This window comes from Durio zibethinus, chromosome 1 (genome assembly GCF_047325235.1).
Source record: "Durio zibethinus cultivar Kanyao isolate XHJ-2024 chromosome 1, ASM4732523v1, whole genome shotgun sequence".
Taxonomy (NCBI): domain Eukaryota; kingdom Viridiplantae; phylum Streptophyta; class Magnoliopsida; order Malvales; family Malvaceae; genus Durio; species Durio zibethinus.
The window spans coordinates 9094972-9117199 of NC_143162.1; the positions used below are offsets into that span (position 1 = coordinate 9094972).

The 22228-nt window shown below is 31.8% G+C and overlaps 3 protein-coding genes and 1 pseudogene across 7 annotated transcripts; all 4 read right to left on the reverse strand.

Annotated features, from left to right (window-relative positions):
• Positions 1-304: 304 nt before the first annotated feature.
• LOC111312035 (uncharacterized) lies at positions 305-3993 on the reverse strand. Its single transcript, XM_022911964.2, has 5 exons — positions 3559-3993; positions 3310-3445; positions 2228-2342; positions 927-1952; positions 305-800 (listed from the first exon to the last, which is right to left on the reverse strand). Exons 1-5 carry the CDS (start codon positions 3683-3685, stop codon positions 543-545), a joined length of 1662 nt encoding a protein of 553 aa, XP_022767699.2. The 5' UTR covers positions 3686-3993; the 3' UTR covers positions 305-542.
• Positions 3994-5543: 1550 nt separating this feature from the next.
• LOC111312038 (protein yippee-like) lies at positions 5544-8113 on the reverse strand. Its single transcript, XM_022911974.2, has 5 exons — positions 7876-8113; positions 6710-6753; positions 6038-6146; positions 5864-5919; positions 5544-5789 (listed from the first exon to the last, which is right to left on the reverse strand). The coding sequence occupies exons 1-5, from the start codon at positions 7969-7971 to the stop codon at positions 5705-5707; spliced, it is 390 nt and encodes a 129-aa protein (XP_022767709.1). The 5' UTR covers positions 7972-8113; the 3' UTR covers positions 5544-5704.
• Positions 8114-12260: 4147 nt separating this feature from the next.
• Positions 12261-15348, reverse strand: LOC111311127 (uncharacterized). 4 transcript variants are annotated; one of them, XM_089762543.1, is made up of 6 exons: positions 14801-15348; positions 14205-14328; positions 13654-13879; positions 13495-13567; positions 12860-13019; positions 12261-12667 (listed from the first exon to the last, which is right to left on the reverse strand). In XM_089762543.1, exons 3-6 carry the CDS (start codon positions 13817-13819, stop codon positions 12560-12562), a joined length of 507 nt encoding a protein of 168 aa, XP_089618669.1. In that variant the 5' UTR covers positions 13820-13879; positions 14205-14328; positions 14801-15348; the 3' UTR covers positions 12261-12559. The 4 variants fall into 4 exon arrangements, with proteins under 4 accessions (XP_089618669.1, XP_089618666.1, XP_022766232.2 ...); XM_089762540.1 differs by having other exon boundaries at positions 13654-13867; positions 14801-15346; XM_022910497.2 differs by lacking the exon at positions 14801-15348 and having other exon boundaries at positions 13654-13867; positions 14205-14781.
• A 4516-nt stretch (positions 15349-19864) lies between these two features.
• Positions 19865-22226, reverse strand: LOC111311128 (chlorophyll a-b binding protein CP29.1, chloroplastic-like; annotated as a pseudogene). The gene is made up of 2 exons (XR_016342570.1): positions 21068-22226; positions 19865-20477 (listed from the first exon to the last, which is right to left on the reverse strand). The product of XR_016342570.1 is annotated as a chlorophyll a-b binding protein CP29.1, chloroplastic-like (transcript).
• Between the last annotated feature and the right edge of the window lie 2 nt (positions 22227-22228).

A 22228-nucleotide genomic window follows, 5' to 3' on the forward strand; every position in this document is an offset into this window, starting at 1 on the left:
TAACTTTATGCAAATTTTGTCGAAAGTGCCATGCTTTGGAATAAAGATTTTAATATTCACTGACGCAGGAAAAAACTCACCCTTAAAGTGCTTTTACTATTTTCAAATCACGTATTTAAGACTTTACAACAATTCCAGAGAGAGAGTTGCACATCTCGACCAACCCCAAAATTTCTGAACAGCACTTGTATGAACAAAACTTCTGAATGCTTCGGTGGTATGATCTCAAACGGAAAATGTTACGGTTGTGATGGGAAACTTATAAGTTAAAAGCATGAATGATTCGTGAGCGCGGAGTCGATCATTTCCACAAATTCCATTGCCAGGAGTCACAGTTCAACTATAAAATAGTTTCTTGTTTTCTCAAAATCTAGCTCATTCTTACATTAATATACTGAAGAATTACCTACAAGTACTGACACATCCATCAGCTTCTTTAACGAACAGGTTGTTTCTTTGATCATCATGCTGACTGAGATTTACCGTAGAAATATGATAAGCTTGTAAGACAATATATATATTTTCGTATGAAAGTCCCTTGGTCAGCCAGCACGCTGGCTGGTGGGAGACAAGTTTCCTTTCTCGCTACTGAGATCATTGTCTTCCATTTCAATCCCATCGATACAGAAGGAATTATTGTTGACACTTGGCTCGGAGCTAGCATTGCTGCTTGTGGCAAGAGGAGAATCAGAAACACTAATTGTCCTGCTCTTTGTGGATCCTGATCTCACACTATATATGGAGGAAGCTGGAACATTTGTCATAAGAGGACGCTGATTACCTGAAATACGCCTGATATCCTACAAGAAAAGATCAAGATATATTAATGATAGTTAAATCCCAAACAAGAACAGTACTCAATTATTGAAGCACGCAACAGTAAAGAAGTATAGGTACAATTCATCAGGTTAACAAAAGATGAATACCATGTGTCTCATAGCCATATCTAGAGACTTCTTTGAGAGTGTTCTCCCAAACCCTGAGCTGTCAAGAGAGGTAGATAACTTTGTAGTAGGATTATTACGAGGATTATCATCTTGTTTTGGGGGTACCAGTTTCCTCATATTTACAACTCTCTCAACCATTTTTGTTCCCATCACTACTGGACTCTCGTTGTCACTACCACCAGCATCCGCTCTACGCACAGAACGAATGGAGCTCCCATTACCAACACTGCCACTTGATGCTCTACTTCTAGCAGGAGAGCAGGATTGACGTCTTGCTCTTCCATTAGAACTGGCCTCAACCGAAGATGATCTAACACCAGGTGCTCCTGGCCTCCCCCGTGAGGCTGAAGCTGGTCTTTCTGGCAAAGATGTTCTTAAATTTGGTGGAGTATCAAGTGAAAAACCAGGCATCTGAGATGGTTTCCAAGGCCTAGATTTTACAGTTGGAGAAGCGCCCCGTGATGGTACTGAATTTTTTGATGTTGTGGGAACTGATTTTGTTACAGAAGACGTAGCAGGAGCTGATTTCATAATTGATGTAACGGGAGCTGATTTTGGTACTGAAGAAGTGGAAGCTGATCTTGTTACTGAAGAAGATCGACCAGAAGGTGCAGCTGCAACAGGCATACAAGATGAGGAAGTTGGTCGACGTGTTGGCGTAGCTGACCTTGATGTCGACTTGGAAGCAGGCAAAGAGGGTCTAGTAGTTGGTGTGGAAGAACGTGCAGTGGATCTAGTTGGAGTTGAGGATCTTGATGTAGAAGCAGTAGGTTTTGTGGAAGGCAAGGTGGCTCGTGATGTAGGTGTAGAAGACCTTGAAGGCTTTGTTGCTGTGGATAGAACGGGTCGGCCAATAGGTGTTGCAGGTCTACTAGCAGGCTTTGGACCCCCCGAAGAGGATGGCCTTTTATTAAGAGTACTGGAAGAGTTTAGTCCAGCGGAAGGAGTTTGTTGCTTTGGTGCTAGAGTGCTCTTTGAAGCAGGTTCCACCGGGAGATTTGCCAGCTGAAACCCCAAGGAAAAATAAGTTTGCAAGATATGACAATAGGAAAGCACTAAAAATCTCTTGCAACCAGAGTTGACAAATCCAGCAACTGTAATAACTTGACAACCAGATAAAGCTGAAACAACAAATGCCAAAGATATCTAATGCTCCTGGCAGGACATGACTGAAACTGAAATCTATATTACAACTTAATTTTGCCAATCTGCAGAGGCTGATCACAGCAGAAGAAAAGGGATGAAAGCATCCAGAACTCAAATCATACAAGAGTTCTTACCCTTGTTTTCAAAGCAGCGGGACGAACATTAGACATCCCAATTTGGCTCATTAGTGTCTTCTGTGATTCCATCTCCAAAGAGGGAAACAGCGGTGTACCAGGTGGAGTAAGAAGCCTGCAGGAAAAAGATATCTTCCATTAATACAAAGCAAAGAAACAATTCAATATTGAATCACATCACATCATCATGATTGGTATGAATTCCATGTGAAACAGTAAATGTCAACTATCACCCATGTATGCTTCAGCGTATTTTTGTTGTCAAAGCATTAAATAATTACTCAGTTTCAAAAAAATAAGTAAGCTTTTCCATTTTTAGAAAAATATAATCTTTAACAAATTACATGTTAATGGCAACAGCAGCCAAAAAAAAAGTTTTTAAACGCTAGTAAGAAATTTTCCATTTAGAGCTACTAGTGACAACATCCAACAAAAGGCACAATGTTATATTGAGAGAAGATTAGCAGAGGGAATGGATCATAATGCCCTTAGAATTATTATCATTGCTGAAGCAGCAAACTTAACAGTAGTATTAGCCCATATCCTTCACTTAAAAAGTTAAGCCATTGGGTTTAGGGACAACTATGAACGGTAATATCCAATCTTTGCACTCTAAAGTTTAAAATAAAAGCAAATGAAATTCTTCATTAAATAAAAACCCTTTATGTCAAAATGATAAGTTTGCAAAAAGCAAGTGGAGGCTTGATTTCAAAGATTCAAAATGATGCCAAGTTCTTCTCTTTATGGAACCACACCTCTTTCTCTCTTAAAAGGAAGCTTTAAGATCAAATCAAATCATTGCTCCTTATATTACTGAAGTTTGTTCACGCAAGCTGCATTCTTTTCATTTAAAAACGCAAAAAAGGAAATTTTCTAAGCACGTAGATTCGATAATCAAAAACTCAGAGCTCATTAGTTATTGGAACTAATAAACAACACCATTGCTATAAACAGAGATCGATTTTAAATTCTCAGCTGAAAAAGTAAGGAAAAAAAAATCAAATAAGAAATCACTGGATCGATAAATCCTGTAAGAAATCAACCAAAACAGAGAGATAAGTAGAGATATCTTTAGCATTTACCAATCATAATCAGACTTTTCATTCTCCGAATTCAAAAAATTATCAGCTGCGGTCTTCCGTACAGGCACAGCCGAGACAATCTTCGATATCGGAGAAACGCCGCCGCAGCCGTTTCCGTTTACGTTGACGTTAGATCCTATACAAATTCGAAAACATCACTTTAGTCAACGGTCAACAGACAAACAAATAGTTGAAAAAACTTCAACTTCCACAAGGAAGAACCTTAAAAACGAAGTCGTATCATTTTACCTAAAGGAACATTGAGTTCTTCAGAGTTGTGAAGTGAGAGAAGATTGTTGTTCTTCTCTTTCTCCTTCTCTCGTCTCCTCATTTCCAGGAACAAAGCTAGCTCTTCGTCTCTCTCTTTCATCACCATTTTTCGATCTCTATCTCAAAACTGATCAATCGCACCAAAAAAGTCACGAAATCCTCTGTTTTAGATCCAAAACTTAGCTTTCAAAGCTACAATAATGGAAAAAAGAAAAGAAAAGAAAAGAAAGGTTGGTTCAACGAAGCAAAGAACTTGTTAGTTATTACAACTTCATTCCAGTGTGAAAGAGGGAAATATTTAATTTTTGAAGAAGAGTTTTTTTTTTTTCTTTTTTATTTAAATTTTTTTTTTTGAGTGATCTGACAGTGAACAGGTGTCGGGTGTTAGTTCAGAGGAAATTTGAAAACTTGAGAGATGAAACTAGCAGCTACTTCTGGCGAAGTTGAATTCAAAAACTCAGGATATCTCGAGATAAACGATAGGCAATCGGACGGCCCTGAGGGAAACTCATGACAATGGGCCTTGTGAATCGAGCGGTTTAAACTCGGTACCTAGCATTGCCAATGCATCTTTGTTGTTGGGCCCCCTCCCCCACTGAAAATGTCAGCAAATGTTTTTTATTCCATATATTTGGAAATTTGGAAGGGGAGCTTCCAAAACCCAAATGTTTGAAAATGTTTTCATTTTCTTTTTTAATGTGAATTTGTTGAGCATCTAATTATTTACCGGCTCCAATCTTGTTTATTAAATAATTGAACACATTTTTCTGGTAATTTTTGGTTTCAACAAAACGACAAATGCAACTGTGATTTGAATGTAAAACTTAATGCTGTTGATGCTACCAAACCTTATCTGAATGTAAAACAACAGACTTTAACGCCAATTATCGTTGCTTTCAACAGCATTAAGTTTTTAATAATCTACCAGCGTCTTCATCTACTGCTATCAATTTCTTAGCCTTCTTTAAGTCTTCTGTGATGCCGAGTCCATGCCTCCATGGGAGCAGTAGATTAATAAAAAATTAAAAAGGAAAAAGGCAGAAAACCTTATTTTAAGCCGCAATTAAAGAGCAAAATTGATGATAGATGTCGAACCAGCCATTGGTTTTTTAGCCTTATCTGTCAATATCTAGCAATACAAACCCCGTGCTGATCACATGAAAAGCATCCTAGCTGCCCCATATCATTTTAGAACCCATCTGATAAGAGATTCATAATTCATCTCATCTCCTCCTCGTTTCAGGAGTGATTGAATTTACACGAAGCAATAGGCCTTAGCTGCACATGGGTCATGTGCCTGTCTAGACTTTTCCATGGTTGAGTGGGTCAGTGTCAGAGGAATGCAGGCGCAGGATGTTTATGAATACAAAGCACATGAGGCGGACATTCACAAAAGCTTTGAAAATTCGATCCCTTCTGGGCCAGGGTCATATTCAACTTCAATCCTGGCTATCTACCAAGGGAGGACAATAACATATTGAGATTTACCCTTTCCATTCCAAAATCAAGCTTAGAAAAAGCACCAAAAAATCCACATGATATGCTGGTTGAAGAGATATACCGAATCAAATAATATCTTTACTACGATCTTCTTGAATAAAGACATTGAATGTAAAATGCACACAAAAAAAAAAAAAAAAATTGGCATTGAATGTGAACCAAAACTACATGGGTCAAGCCCGGATTGCTTCTCGATAGTGTTTGTTTCTCTACTCAGGTGGGTTAGCCCAGAGACTTTGGAACCTTTATGTTCCCTAGCGCAAGCCTGTCATTGGGCCACCAGAACCTTAATTCAAGCAACAAAAGTTTTTACTACCATTCTGCCGTTTAACCCAAAGGGCACAACAATATAAAGGCAATGCCTCCAAAAAACCAGCATTTCAGAAACTAGCAATGATAGCCATGTGAAAAGTGCAAGATTTGCATTAAGATTTCATTAGCAAACAATAGCAAACAACATGGACTTAGAAGAATGGTATTATTCTAGTATTATTTGCAAAGAATGTTCAGCGACAGAATTTTTCCAATTTAAGAGGCCAAATAGAAGGCCAACAAGCACTTGCGATGCAGAGAATGTACAATTAAAACGTTTGGTCAAATGGCAAACTGGCAAACTGCATGGCAATCAAGCATCATCAGCATCACTCCCACTAACCAGAGCTTCATTACTCACCAAGTAATTGCTTCCATCAGGACCCAACACCTTAAACCTGCTCCACAGTTAAACTGACATTTGAGAACATTGAAATATTACATGCAACCAAAAGAAACAGTGATATGGCACCTCTCAAGAATGAATTTTCCCTCTTTGTACTTCTGAGTCTTCTCATGTGCAGACTCCTAGAGTCACTCACACCATTAGGAAAAGGGAAAAAAGTTCTATGAAATTAACTTATGCAACTAAGCCTTGACAAGAAATCAAACCAGCAAAACTCAAAATTGCAAAGCCAGTTCTTACATATTTCCATCCCACAATTGAGCCACACCCAACACAGAATATATCAACAACAGTATGCATTCCAGTCATCATCATGCGCTCTTCTTCCACTCCCGCTGTGATATTCACACTGTTATGCATTAAGAAAGAAAATATGTTATTTGAACCATTCGTCTCTGCAGAATGCATACGATTTAAGTAATGGAGCATGCCCCAAGACTCTCAAATCCATCATTGGCATTTTGCATTTGGCTACTCCATAGTTATTCTTGCAACAATTAGTATACTTCACTTATAATCTAGAGGTTAGACAAACAATATGCAGAATGAAGGGAAATCATAGAAAAGGGATTACCGATTTATTGATTATTAGCTGTCTGTTTGCCAGTGGGTTGTGTAGAATAGCAGGTAGCTGACTGGTTCAAATTGTTGATTTTTTAGTTGTTTATCACTAGAAATAAGATGAGCTCATTCGTTTTTATACGCAAATAACTAGAAAGGAAAGAAAAGGACATATCATACCACAATCAAAACCTTACTAATGCATAGTTTTCATTGATTGCAGCAAAGCATATATATGGTAATATATTAGAAACATAAGCATGATATTTTTAATAGAAAAGAATATTTCTAGAAAACACTGAACGTAGACAAAAATTGGCTTTATAGGGTACACGACAATGAAACACTTACACCTTATCAAAGAGATAAGCCTTTCCATGCCTGCAGTGGAAAGACTGAAACACAGGTAAAGGATGAGGTTAGTATGTGTCTGTGTTGCTGAACAATAGCTGATATAATGCAGTGGACATTGAAAAACATGACCATGATGAAGGGAAAGATAAGACAGAAAATCCATTCAGATTTTTGAGTAAGGAAAGGGTTATTAACAATATCACCCCACTTTCATATCTATCCTTTTTTCATCCATCGAGCAACACGATGGCTTTGCTGTTAGTGTATGCATTAAGCAAGAAGCCTCGTAGAATGATAATTAAGTATAGTCTACGGACAGTGGAACCAGTCAGACTGTATCACAATAAAATCAATGTTAATAGTCAGGAAAAAGAAGGTGAGGTGGTTTTAAAACATACAATAATAATGTTAAAACTAAACATGATAGACTGATGTACAAACTGCTTCCTCCACTTCTTCCTTCTGTCTCAAATTTTTTTTGTTTCAAATTTACAATACCAATTACCAAACAACATATTAGCCATAAAACCGAATAACCCCCAATTCAACCAGTCAATGTCTATTTAGGAACTGATGCAAAATCAAAAGTGAAAGGAAGTTATATAATAGTTAGTAGTAACTTATTTTCTAGCACCAACAAAAAGCCTCCATACAATCGAAAGAGGCAGCTAAGTAAAGTCACTCTCATAAAGGCAGACGTGACGATTCTTAGACTTTCCCTCATCACAATGACTTCTTCATACATAAAAGCTGTAAGCAAATGTTAATCCCATAGTAACATCCATAATTGCAAAACGAAACAAAAATTACAATTGAATGTTATGTGCAACATTTCTGCTGTATTTCTATTATCAAAGAGAAACAGCATGACACATGGCATCCCTCGGAAAAACTTCAACAACCAAACCTAAAGAGGAATCAATCTGTTTCAGTTAAATCCGATTATGGGTTCAATCATTTTCGTTATTTTTGATCCATTAGTCACAGATTTACAAATTTCAGATAAGCCAACAAAACTTGACGAAGGAACCCAGGATATAAAGTAACCCAAAGAAGAAACTAATGTATTTCACAAAGCAAAACAACAATGTAGAAAGAAAGACGTGAAAGAAGAACAAATATATCGAGACAGATCAAATTATTTTGTTAGCAAAAAGGAGAACCTTAGAAATAATGTCATCAAGGAGAGCAAGATGGGTATGGCAGTGCTTGCAGCTATAAACGCTTCCTTCAAGAGTGATCACAAATACCCTTCCCATTCTTTCTTTTTTTTTTTTTTTTTTTTCTTCTTTATGCAAGTATCAATCTATCTAAAAAACCTTTAAAAAAAAAAAAAAAAAAACAAAAAACAATTCAAATAACTGAAAAAGAAAACAAAATAAAAGTAGAGGAAAATGGATCGAGAAACAAACCAAAACTGAAAGAAAAGTAATGGCGTACGTCTTACATATATGGTAAAGTACATTCTTTTTTCTTTTTTATTTTTAATAATAATTTTAATTCCTGAATCCAAAACGACACTTGTTGCATTGTCATAGTATTTCCTGTTATGATATTAATCACTCACACCAATAACATCTATATATGCCCTATATCAAAAGAATTCAGAGTTATGAAATTTAAGCAAATTTCATGATCATTGAATTATATCTTCATTCTTAAATGAGTCACTAAATTTCAATTTATATCAATAAAATTATTAAAATTTATTAAATATATAAAAATAATCACTTAACAGATTTCATCTAAATTATGCGATAAAAAACATGATATGACTATCATCTCAGTGACACATCATCTGCCACATCAACTAAACTTGCCATATGACAACCTTTCAAAGTCTCCGTTATCAACAAGCTTGGGAAGCCTAAAATCAGCAATGTGGGGTTCAAATCGGGACCAATCAGAATGTTGTTGGCCTTGATATCCCTGTGAACAATGGGAGGAACACAGTCATGGGGTAGATAAGCCAAACCTTGAGCTACCCCCAATACAATTTGATATCTAGGCTCCCATTCCAAGCGGCTACCGCTGCGCTCATGAAGAAGACTACCCAAACTTCCATTTTCCATGTAATCATACATAAGTTCCAACAGCAATAACCTAAGAACCTGACTATGTTTTTATGGCGGATTGAACCAAGAGTTTTTACCTCAGCAGAAAAGGAATCACGAACTCCGCCTATTCCAATCTTGTCACTATGACAATCATATCCAGCAGCCATTATCAATGGCCAAAGCTTCTTTACGGCAATTATTTCCCCATTTTCAAGTTCTGCACGATAAACAATCCCTGAACAACCCTTTCCAATAACATTGGCTTCCACTAAACATTTCAAAACTTGATCAACTAAGAAATTCAACATCTGGAATGGAGTGAAATGCCAAGGTCATGAATCCCCTTCCATCTCAGAATCATTATCGTCTCCTATCATCTTCCTAGATCTAAAGACTGCTAAAGCCCCAAAGATTGCTAATGCAATGGTCGAGGTAACAAGCAAGGCAATAACGATTTTAAGGTTTTGTGACTGTCTAAAACCACTATCACTTTGCATACCAGTTGCTACAGCATTGCTGAGGAAACATGACTCGTGGCCCTTAGAACATAGCCCTTGGTTTCCTGCCATTTCTGTGAGCGATAACTGTCGGAACAACTTGGTATCCTGAAGATATCCCGTGAAATTGTTGTAGGAGATGTTCAGAGAAACAAGATTGTCTAGCCCAGAAAGTGCTACCAAGTCACCTTCAAGTTTGTTGTGTGAAAGGTCAAATATGGATAGCTTGTTCAATGCAGAAATTTGGGGTGGGATTACCCCAGATAGTGCGTTCCAGCTTAGATTCAGAGCAATAACTAGAGTTTGGATCTCAAACAGTTCCTCTGGGATTGTGCCAGATAGTGCATTGCTGCTAAGATCAAGCAATTGAAGATTTAAACAGTGACCAAACGAGGAGGGGATTGCTCCAGAGAAAGAATTTCTGCTAAGGATAAGTCTACTAAGTGAAGTAAGTTGGCCAAAACTCTGGGGAGTTATCCCTTAAACCTATTAACTGAAACATCCAATACCTGAAGTCTCGTAAGAGAAGATAAAGAGCTAGGCAAAGAACCTTCAATGGTGTTGTTACTCAGGTTCAGCATCTGCAACTGAGTGCTTAACAAATTAGAGAGAGAAAGAGGGAAATTAGAGAGAGAAAAAAATGAAAAAATTCTATGTTTAATTGACGTGGCAGATGATGTGACATTGATAGTCATATCATTTTATGTCAAATAATTTAGATGAATTTTATTAAGTGATATTTTTATATATTTAATAAATTTTAATAATTTTATCGATATAAATTAAAGCTGAGTTACACGGTTGGGCACCAGACAATAGTTTTTCGAGACATTGTTCGATGATCATATATGAAATTTACTCAAGAAATTAACAATAGATGATTTTTCAGAATTCAGTTTTAATAAAATTAATTAATCTAATCAATTTAATTTAATTATTAATTAATTTTTAAATTAATTTCGATTAATTATTAAAAATTATTTTAAAAAAATTATTTATTTTAAGTTAATTCATATTAAAAATTAATCAAAATTTTAATCAAAATATTATAAAACTTATATATAAAACCAAAAATATATGAAATTATTCAAGTTATTAAAATTTTTAATTTAATATTTAAATATTTAAATATTTTTATTGAATAATTTTATTTAATTTGTTTTACATATGAAAAAAAATTAAAATATAATATAATATAATTTAATATATTTATATTATTTAATTAATTAAATCAATTGAATTAATTTAAATTAATTAATTTTTAAAATTAAAAAAATTGATTTAATTAATAAAAATAACATAACATAATTTAATTAATTCAAATTTTAATAATTCGGTTGAAAATCAACTGCACAACCTTCATTTTAGAGTACGAGAGTTACTATACAATTATTAAAACAATCTAAAAAAATTCATAGGTGAATACATGTCTTATATAATAAAATTCCACTTTAGTTATGAATATTTTCTTAAATTATGGATTGAATCAATAATTGAATTATTTTTATTAATTTTGAAGAGAAGTAAATAGATTAAGATTTTGCTTTTATCATTTTAAAAATAAAAACTTATTAGGTTCTATTTGGTTTGAGAAAATGTTTTTATTTTTTTAATATTTATTTTTTAGAAAATAGTTTTTATTTTTTATTTTTTGTTTTTTTTTTCTAAAAAATATATTTGGTAAGTGAAAATAAAAATTATTTTCTAAAAATGCAAAAATAAAAAAATATTTAATGATATTACTATTAATGTCATTTAATTGTAAATATAATATATATTAATTAATAATATTAAAAAGTGTTTAAATATAGTAACTTGCAAAAATTAAGGAAAAAAAAATCTACATCCCTTATTTTCATATTGAAAACATTTTTTTTTATTTTTATATTTCAACCCATTTTCATTTTTGTTTTCTAAAAACTTATTTTTATTTTCAATTACCAAATATGTTTTCACTCATATTTTTTATTTTTTAAAAAAATGAAAAAAAAAAATGATTCTATTTTCTGAAACCAAATGTTATCTTAAAATCTCATATTTCCTACATATATTTTTCTCACCCTTAAAAATTAAGCTTGATCCAAGTATCATCCAATTAACTAGAGAAGCAAATTTAAAATTAAGCCCAAAACATATAAAAAAATGAATCTTGATAATTTTTATTAAATCATTTTTATGTTCTTTAATTTTTTTCTATTTTTATGATAATTATTCTAATATTTATAAAAATTAAAATTGATAAAAATATATTAAAAATGTACAATAAATTAATTATTTTTAATAATTTGAAAATTCAAAAAAGAGATTTTGATTAAAAATATAATTTTTAAAAATAAATTCTTAAGTTAAAAAATAATTATTGGTTTCATAAATTTATTCAAAGACACTTAAAATTCATTAATATGAGGATTATTTGAATACAAGGTTGTCATAGGAGCATTGTTAAATCTATCTATATCAAATGTTGCAAATATTTATAACCTTTTTCTTTAAAATTTTCTTTTCATGGGTCAATTAATCAATACAAAGTTGCAAATATTCAAATGTTTAAATATTTTAATTTTTAAAAAAGTATATATGTTAGATTAAGTATGTAATTCTAAAATATTTAGTTATAACTATAAAATGAATAAAAAATAATCATAAAAAAAATTGAATTCTCACAAATATATATTTATTATAAAATATAATTTTATTATTTAGTATACATATATTAAAATAAAACATAAGCATTCGTAAATATATATATATATATATATATAGGTTATAGTACTAGCAAAAGCTTTAAAAAAAGAAAAGCATTTATCGACTAAAATTTATCTAATTTTACTTGTGATAAAAAATAGCTATAAAATAATTTTGGTATAGAACTCAATTTTTTTGCCTAAGATAAAGCAGTTTGTCCATGCGTGACATTCATTGCTTTTTGTGAAATGGTAATGATTTACTGCATTTGAATATTTCAATTTAAATTTGAGTCTCTTGCCAGCAGGATTTTGATAAATGATCTATAAATCCAATACAAGTCTCACTGATATCTCTGTATGCCTGACCTGAAATAAGATAAACCTTCCATTGTCTAAATTTTGTTATAAACAAAACGAAAAAATCAAGCCTCCAGCCCCACGAGCATCCAAATCAACCTAACGCAATGTGAAACATTGCATAGGAAACACTTGTATTACTTGTCCACGAAAGAATTCTTTCTAGGCATTCGACAACTACTTAAAGAGAGGATAAAAAGAAATTGTAAATCCAATGGAAAAAAAAATAGATCTGCGGTTCAGATGCAATTAGGAGGATGAAACTCTGTTTTGAGCAGTTTTTCTGCCAACGATGCCAATTCTATGTGGAGGCCACAGAATGTGGGTGACCCTTCCTTCAACCAAACCCAAAGGAACCTGCAAAAGACAGCGCCGTTCATGTTTTAAAGCTCATAGTAACAGAACTAACAAGAGTTCAGCCTGTAATCTTCACTCCGTTTTAGTTATCTAGTTACAGAAAAGAAATACTAATGGAAGAAACTTCAACAAAATTTTAACATTTGCCAAGTTGGAAATATTAAGGTATGCAATCATGGTGCAGCAACTTACGGGGCCAAAAGATCTTGAGTCTATGCTGGAAGCTGAGTTGTCTCCCTCAACCCAACAATGTCCTTCTGGAATCTTCAGCACATCGTAAATAGTCCCAACCCAGTCACCTGGCAAGCCGACAATTCTCTTTAAATGTTTCTCCTTGTGATCATATGGAGAGCTGCAAAAGCATGCAACCATAGCAACATCAGATTTCAGTAATAGAACTATACTGCATTCAAGCTGATTGAGGAGACAGGGCACTGCATGTATGGAACATGAAATCCATATTTCATCAAAATACTTATGGAGCAACAAAAAAACCCAAACCTTAGTCGAAGTACCATTTTTTTGTCATGTCAGATAGACTCATGAAAATGTGATTGGTAATACTATCAATTTCTCAAGTGTTTCCTTGATTCCAATTTTAATAAGAAGAAGCCCATTACAAAGATACTAGAGTTCTTCTATAAATGAACAAGAGCTTGATAACTCTGCTCCTAACTCAGCAGTGGTGGAATACAGCATTGGCATGCAGAAGCTAAGAATGAAAAGGCAACCACAAATGTTGCTTCGTTCAGGAGGTGCCCGCATTCGGCTTAACTAGTAATCAAGAGTCAAGACAGTATATGAGCAATATCAATGAAAACAATTACCAGAAAACTATCACGTCACCATGTGAAAATTTGTATTTTCTAAGACAAAACTTCTCCACCAGAACACGGTCATCTGCATCCAAAGAAATGATCAGCCACTGAAAATCAACAGTGATGCAAAAAACTTCTTTCAGCTCTCTCTCACTCTCAAAGTAATACCACTCAATGAATCAAGCAAGGTATTGGTTTTGGGATTAAATGTGGGAGACATTGAGGCACCCCGGACTGCGACTATACTGGCAAATAGATCTGAAACTGTAAGCGTGATAACCCCAACCGTGAAGCAGTTCTTTGCGATACTCCATACAACACTAAGGGTTCCCATATCCACGTTTCCAACAACAGACGCATGTCAGGTTAAAAATGGAACCATCTGCATTCCCAACTGACATCAAAACCAAAACCAGGAAGTGGAACAAAATCCCAATATTTGCTCTGAATTAGCTATAAAGTTAAATCTATGTTAATTAAAAACTTCCAACCAAGCTGCCAATGAATTACAAGTTACAGAATTGAAATATGGGTACCCTAGAGAAGCTCCCTAAAATTTGAAAATGACAACATGGGAAAACAATTAAACAGCGAAATATACACAATCAGACCATCTACCACGAATTAACAAGTTTCAGAAATGCCAATAGGTTGATCAGGCAAACCATCGAACATCTAGTTTGCTGTGGGAGCTGAATGTAAAGGAAGAATTGAATTACCTGGAGAGCAAAAGAAGCAGTCGGGTAATAGTAAAAGGCAGGCGCGAGAGAGTCTAGGGCTTTAGCTTTTTTTTGTCCTTTTTCTCGCGGCCGTCAGTACGTAGCCGGCAGTTGAAGTTAAAAACTGCTAAAAAGGAAAAATCGCCTTCGTCAGCAAAAGCATAGAATGAATAAGGCTCGACCAAACTCCAATTTCTAAAGTTAAAAACTTAAAATCTAGCTTGAACATAAGCTACAATTTTTATTAAGTAATTACTTTTATATTTAAGTGATACTACATAAAAAATGATAAAAAGATAAAAAGCTTGGCTAATCACTCCACTTCATCAAAATTCAAAATCAAGTTATAAGTATCTTTCAATCATTGAAATAGTATCTTATTAGAAACTTTACAACATCTTTACTTCAGGTCTTTAATCGAAAATTAAAAACATAATAAAATGCTCATATCTCTTTGTGATAATATTTCTTTTCATTTATGATTTTAAATTTTAATTTTTGGATCCCAACACTTTAAAAATAGTCCAAATCCATCAATTTTATGAAATCTATATGCTATATATAAAAAAAAATTCAAAAGATTCTGAGGCTACTACGTGTTTTTGTGTTGATTTTTCACGATTTTTCTCTTCTCTGATTTCAATGAGAAAGCCATCATGAAAAAAAAAAAAGAAAAAGAAAATTATGGCTTCAACGACTTTAGAACCCTGAAAAACAGCACATTGCTCCACATTTTCACTCCAAAACGCAACCCCAAAAAAGTTTTTCATAAAAAAAAAAAGAAATTTGCAGAGCTTCTTTCGATTTGAAGAAGCCGAAGTAAACAAAAAAAGGAGAGGAATATAATGGGTTAATAAGTTTCAGTTTGTTTTCTAAATAGAAAATGAGTTTGTTCTTAAGCAGTGAATTAACAAAGCTAAAAGGCCAAGATTTTAAAAGTTTTTTTTGGGGGGGTTTTCTTTTTTGGTGCATACAGAAATGAGAAACAGTGACGGTGAAGCAATGAAGAGGATAAATAGAGAGGACAAAGCAAGATTCCATCATTCTGACTGGAACCATTACTTCATCGACGAGTTTCAGAAATTTATCATGCATTGGAACATGCATGAGTTGCATGTTCTTTTGAGTGGGATTTCCAGGAAAACTGGTGGTTGAAAGGCATGCCTTAAGTGCTTAATATTATTTGAAGTTGTATAAGTAGTCCTGTATTTTAGCTCGGTAAGCTCCCAATAAGAAATAGTATTTTTAGTGGAGAAAAAAATGATCATTAAAAATATAAAATTTAGTCAATCAAATTTATATTGATCAATTTTAAAATCGTCACTTTGTCATCACAAATAATTCCGTCACTATTGTATTAGTGACAATATTTATTAAGTTGTCACAATAACTCCTTTTTTTTTCATGACAAAAATTTTGACATTAAAAGTACTAGAATATGTGGCAAAAATAAATTATCACAATAATTCATTTTATTGTGATAATTTTTTCAACTCTAAAAAATTAAAATAGTGACGAAAAGTTGTCACAATAACATGATTCTTATGACAATAATATCAACTTTAAAAATATCACAATAGTTCCAAAACCATGATCACTAATGTTATTTTTATTAGTGACAAATTTTTCCTCACTAGTATTTATCAAAATAGTATCGGATGAATAATGTCACAAATATTTAAATTATTTCTTGCAATAATTATTGTCACTAATAAATTAGTTATTATCACAATAAAATTTGTCAATTTATAAAAATACTATCATTAGTGACTATAAAAAATAAATTGTCACAAAAAATTGCACTTATAATTACAAAATAATAGTTAGTAAAAAGTTATTTAAAAAAAATTATTATAATGACATAAAAAATATGATCACCTTGTCTATTTAAAAAAAAAAAATGATGACAATAATTATAAATAAAATACCAATATATATGCATATATATATATATATATATCATGTTTTTATTTCCTAAATCCAATCTCAAAATTACTTAATATCCAAAATACAATTATCAATAAAACTATACTAGTACTTTTCTACCAAAAAACTAAATAATTATTAAAAAAAAGTTTTAGTCCACAAATATGATAATATCCAAATGAAAATCCAAGCTAGAAGTCCATAGTTGATCCTAGTAAAATTTACACTTCATTATTTTCCTACAAAACAAACAAAATAAAAAAAAAAAAGTAATGAATAGTAAAAAATTATCTTTTATAATTGTTGTTTGACATTAATTATTTACCTATTGTACTTACATCATTACTAGTGACTTCAAGAGGTGCATTTTGTTGAATGCAATTTATTACTTCGCCTTGAAAAGGTTGGTATCCTTATCACATATCTTATAGTATGCAAAAAGAAACTGAATATCAAGTTTTTTACTTTTAGCTTTCTTTTTAGCTAGTTTTGTATTTTGGTTAGTCTCTTTTTCTCTTTTATTAGAAGTTATATTCCCTATTAAAAAGATTTACAATTAGAAAACATATAGTATTATATACAGTTATATTTATCACTCAACTTAATTAAAATATTATTACATATATTTTTCAAATTCACAAAATTTGTGGAAGCAATAAATTATCTTTCTAGACTTATATCGATATTTAAATTCTTAAGTAGAGTATTAAGTAATTGATTAGGCACATGAGCAACTTGAGACTTATCTGGAATATAAAAAGTATCATGTTGTGCATCACTTGAATTTGCCAAAGACTTGCATAGTAAAATAGTAACCATTTTGTTTTTTAAACTAATTAATATTCAATTAGAATGCATAATTATAATCATAATTTATAAAATTCAAAAGTTCTACAATATCCCTTAATAATTCTCTATTTAATTTATTTGAGATAAATAAATAAATAAGGGTATAAAAAAACAAAGTTAATTATAAACAAGGATATCAAAGATAAATTTGTTATTTGTAAAACTAAACAAGCAAAGAATAAATAGAAACTGATTTTATAAAAATCATCCAAAATAGTGAAGAAACATAAACCCAAAACAAATATTTCAAATTCTTATTCAACCTCCTAAATCATCTATTGCAACAAAGTGAATACACAACTACCTATATTTCAATTATTTAATGATTAAAAAATTTATATTTTTAAATCATGAAAAATCATAAATTATAATTCTTTAGAAAAATACTTAATTGTTTGAATGAATATAAAAATAAAGTATGAATATTTTAATAATTTTGGAGACAAGATTTTTAAATAAAACAATTACCTCACTTCAACAACGATAAATGTGAGGTTTGACGGCAAAAAGAGTTGTTTATTCAAAGTACGAATATTTTAATTATATTAGAGACAAGATTTTTAGGTAAAAAAAATTACCTTAGCACTATGTTTGGATCGAGGGAAAGAGAAAGAAAGGAAAAGAAAATAAAGAAAAATCATTTTTTTGTTTGGATAAATTTTTAATTTAAAAAAAAAGATAAAAATTAAATAACTTTTAATTTTTCTTATAATTTTCATTTTTTTAATACATCAATTTAAAAAAAATAATAAGGAAAGGAAAATTGAAAAAAAAAATTATTTTTATAAAAAAACTATTATATATGTACTTTTATTAATACTAAAAACTTAATAAAAAAAACATAACTATATCACAATCTTTCTATAATTTTTCAAAAATTATATTTTTTTTCAAGGAAGTTTGACATGTCTTTTTCAATATAAAAACTATTGATATAATATCAATTATAAGATCAGACAAAATGACAAATATATCATGATTCAAGAGTACTTTAAAATTACAAGTAATAAAAGATTATAACTGAAAAAATTTATTACAATGAATCATTTCCTTTCTTTTTTTTTTTTATATCTAAATAATGGTTATTAAAATTATTTTTTATTAATTTTAATTATCCAAATAAAGAGTACATATTTAAAAAAAAAATTTTTTTTATTAATATTTATCCAATCATTACCTAAAATTTCAACAACCATGAGAGGTTTGACGGCAAAGAGTTTTTTCTTCGATACATTTTCATGGCTAGAGTTTCTTATTTTACTTCAGATGTTGTGCTTTTTAGTCAAATAATGAATTGGCACCAATTAAAAAATTCACCTCCCACCCCAAATTTTAGGCGTCAATATTAAATGAAATTAAAGACTTGTTTCAAAGATGTGAATACTTGATGAATATTTTTTACATATATTCTCTTAATTTTTAAATTTATTAAAAAAATAAATTATTAATTCTAATAAAATAGAAGCAATATTTATTTTTAAAATAGCTTATTATCATATATATATATAAGTAATTTAACTTTTTGATATGTAAATTAATAAATCAAATGACTCCTTTACTTACACAATTAACTTTTAATTTTATGAATTTGAGCATGAGCAAAACAAAGCGTTATGGATTTCAAATGAAGAAATCTAATTGAATAACTCCATCTCAATTCCAATAATAAAAATAAATTTTGAATTTTCATAAAATTTTCTAATAGTGACAATTTCAATTGTCACAGTGATAAATTCATAATTGTTATGATATAAAGTTGATAGTAATATGTTATGTTTAATGTTAACAAAAATTTTCAAACAAAAAATAAGATATTATGTAACAAATTAATTTTTTATCAGAACAATGTTTAATAGTAACGACCATTTTATATATTGCCATTATTCGTTACTTTTCGCCAAAATTCACCTGCCACCATTTTTGTGCACTTTGTAATGACAAAAAATTTTGTGTCATAAGAACATACTTATAGTGATGATTTAATTGTGAAAAAGTTTAGATCGTCATAATTACTAATATATTAGTCACTGAACAGCAATACGTCACAATTAATTATTACAATAGTGTCATAAGAAAATTTTATCACAAAAAATTTAATATTTGTGACAAAATTACTTATGGTCACAAGAAAATAGTTACTAAAAATTTTAATTGTTGTAGTGGCTTATTCTTTCTTAAGTATAATAGCAATTGACCATGTGATCAAATTTATTTCGGCTCATAGTTTTTATTGTTGTAGGAGATTTATTTTTTAATTTGAGAATTTGTGGAAGATTTCACTTTTTACTGCTGCAGAAACTCAGATTTCTTTCTTAAGTTTCAAATTTTTAATCTTTGTGTCAAATCTTCCCCAAATCTTTCCCAAATATGAATCTGCAGAGATCAGATTTATTTTTTTTTTACTGCCACAAGAGATCAGATTTCTTTCTTAATTTTTTAATGTTTGATTCTTTTTTTTAGTTTTATTTTTTGAAATTGTTCAAAATATTTGAGTAATCATGTTTAAGATAATATATATTTTTTATTTAAGCATTATGTGCTCGGAGTTTTTTACATGTTAAAAATTCACTTGTATGTCCATACTCCATGTAGCATAATTTTTCACTCAATTTTTTTGCAATGTGAATATCCACATGGCGTTGAGGCAATAAATTTTCTCATATTTTAATAAAAATTGACGGAAAAGATGTAAATTTAGAACCTTTTAAAAATATTATGGATTAAAAATTGAGTTTTAAAAAATTTTGAATAAAAATAAAATATTATACCAAGATCATGGATGTATGACATAAATTAATTTAGAAATTTCTAAAGATTAAAAGAAGTATTAGAAATGTGTTATTGTACCCATAATTTCCACATCCATAAATGTTAATTGTATTTGTTTAGAATTTTGGATAGATATGGTTGGTGTTTTGATTAACATATGGAAGAATTTTCTTTTCTTTTATCTTCTCTTTTCCTTTCTTACTATTACTTGTTTCGGATAAGTTGGGGAAAGAATTGTTATCACTTTATCAGAAAAATCAGACAATGTGATTAGCTAATAGCATTCTCTGCTGAAACTGTCGAATGTTAAAATCTTGACAACATATATAGAAGGCACATACAAATAGTACATGGAGGAAAATCTACTCAAAGCCAAGGAATCTATTTAAGAGGAGAAGGTGTCAATAATGGTTGTGTGAAGGGGGTCACTCAAGTGGGTAGCCCAGTTGTTGAGAGGACCTTTGCCTGTTACAGCAGCTTGGACAGCAAAGCTCAGGAAAGCAACCCTGGCAAGGCGAGCATGCTTGATCTCAGCCAATTGAATGGTGGCCTTCTTCAGCCAGGAAGGTCAAAGTACTTTCCTTCAGGGTGCAGCCTCTTCTCAGGTTCAAGCTCTGCGTTCCTTTGGAACTCAATGTATCCAATCACCAAGACTTCGATCCAAATCAATGTTGTCATGGAGAATGGAAGGGGTTGGCCGAGGTAAGATGAACCCTCAACTAGTTCCACCTGAAATAACCAAACAATTTCTGTTATTTGTCTGAGTTCCCTCTGCTAGCTAGCAAAATTTACGTTGGCCATTTCACAATGATTTCCGTGCCACATTTTAAATATGTAAATCCGCCATAACTACTTCACGATCAGATAAATTTGCAGAATAACTTCCTTTTTTTCAAATGCAGAAGGATCAAGACAAAAATGTTATGTGAAAAGAAGGCTGTTAAAACATGCAGCATAAGAAAACAAGTACATATGTACTATACTCATCAAACAAGCAACGGTAAAGGCATGCATCTCAGTTTCAACAATATTTCTAACAAATCCATCAACAAAAGGCGTTGGAAATTAACCTTGGCAGATTAATCAAGACATTTTGCTTGCTTTACTATCGCTGTTTCTTAAAAAATTGTTTGCTGTCATTGAAACTTCCGAGTATTTTCCAGTTCTTTCTCTCATGGTTTTGCAGCCTTTCTTAATGTTAGTTAGCAGTTAGTGCTTAGTACAGATCTTTTATCCAGAGTATCTCAATTATGCTACAAAAAAAAAAAAAAAAAAGGTTTCTAAAAACATTCAAGGGCAGTAGGTAGTTGAAAACTAACCTTGCCAGCATCTTGCCAGGTAACTCCAGTAAGACATTCGACAGCTAGCGCACCGAAAGTAGCCAACATGGCCCACCGTCCATGAATCAGCTCACACTCACGGAACCTCTGCAGACCAAACACCTCGCTGTAGGGCTGAAACGGTGTTGCTTTTACGTCCGCAACCTCTGTCCTTGTCACAATGATCTCACCTGCCAAGTTCTTTGCCAGGTTCTGGTCCAAAGAATCCAAATCATATTGTAAGTACTCTGCAGGCTTCCCCAACCCAAAAGGGTCTAAGCCATAATCACCAACCAAGCTCCCGTCCAGCCAATCGGGTGCTACAGCTCCTGGATACCATAGAGGAAGGAGGTTGGTTTTGAGACTTTCTTGGCAGCTTTCTTGCCACCAAACCCGAACCTGGCCACGACTCTGCCTGAGCTTGCGTAGACGTCACGGAGGCGGGTGCCCATGAAGGAGGATGTAGCGGCGGCAGCGGCTGTGGTAGCCATTGTTCGAAGGAAGCTAAAGTGAAGTGAAGAAAGGGAATGGGAAATTGTGAGATCGTGTTATAATAAGGAAAGTGGCTTATCAAGGTTTTGTGGTTTGACCTGTAAGAAAGATTGTGAGCATTGGATGAAGAAGCGTATCCAACTGACGAATAGGCCTTATCTCTGCCTTATCTGTTTGTAGCGTTTTGACTGTTTTGCTGTTCCACAGGGGCATGTGGAGCAGCTGCCAAGTGGCTAATAAGTTCAACTGGTCTAGTTTTGTGTTTTGTCTCTGATCTCTTTTTTACGGATTATGTTGCTACCAGAAAATCTGCGGATTCCTGCTTGAAGATATTAAAATAATGATAGGAAACAAACAAAACTAAACAAAACTCTTTATCACTCTTCAAAAGAGGCTGAAAAACGTTTTTTTTCTCTAATTAGTGTGCTTTTATTTTTGCCAAGGTTGACGATCCAACTAAGCTTGGTTTTCTATTTTTATAATCTGTTGTTGAGGTTTACATGTGATTTCCATTATTTTACAATGGATAAAAATATTTTGTTAAGTGATTAAAAATTTAAAAGTTTAATATTTTATTAACAAATTATATAATTGTTGCTTTTTTGCAATTTTCATTTTTTTTTTTTTTTATAAATCCCATGTTAAAAACATAAATTTGAAAACTTCAAA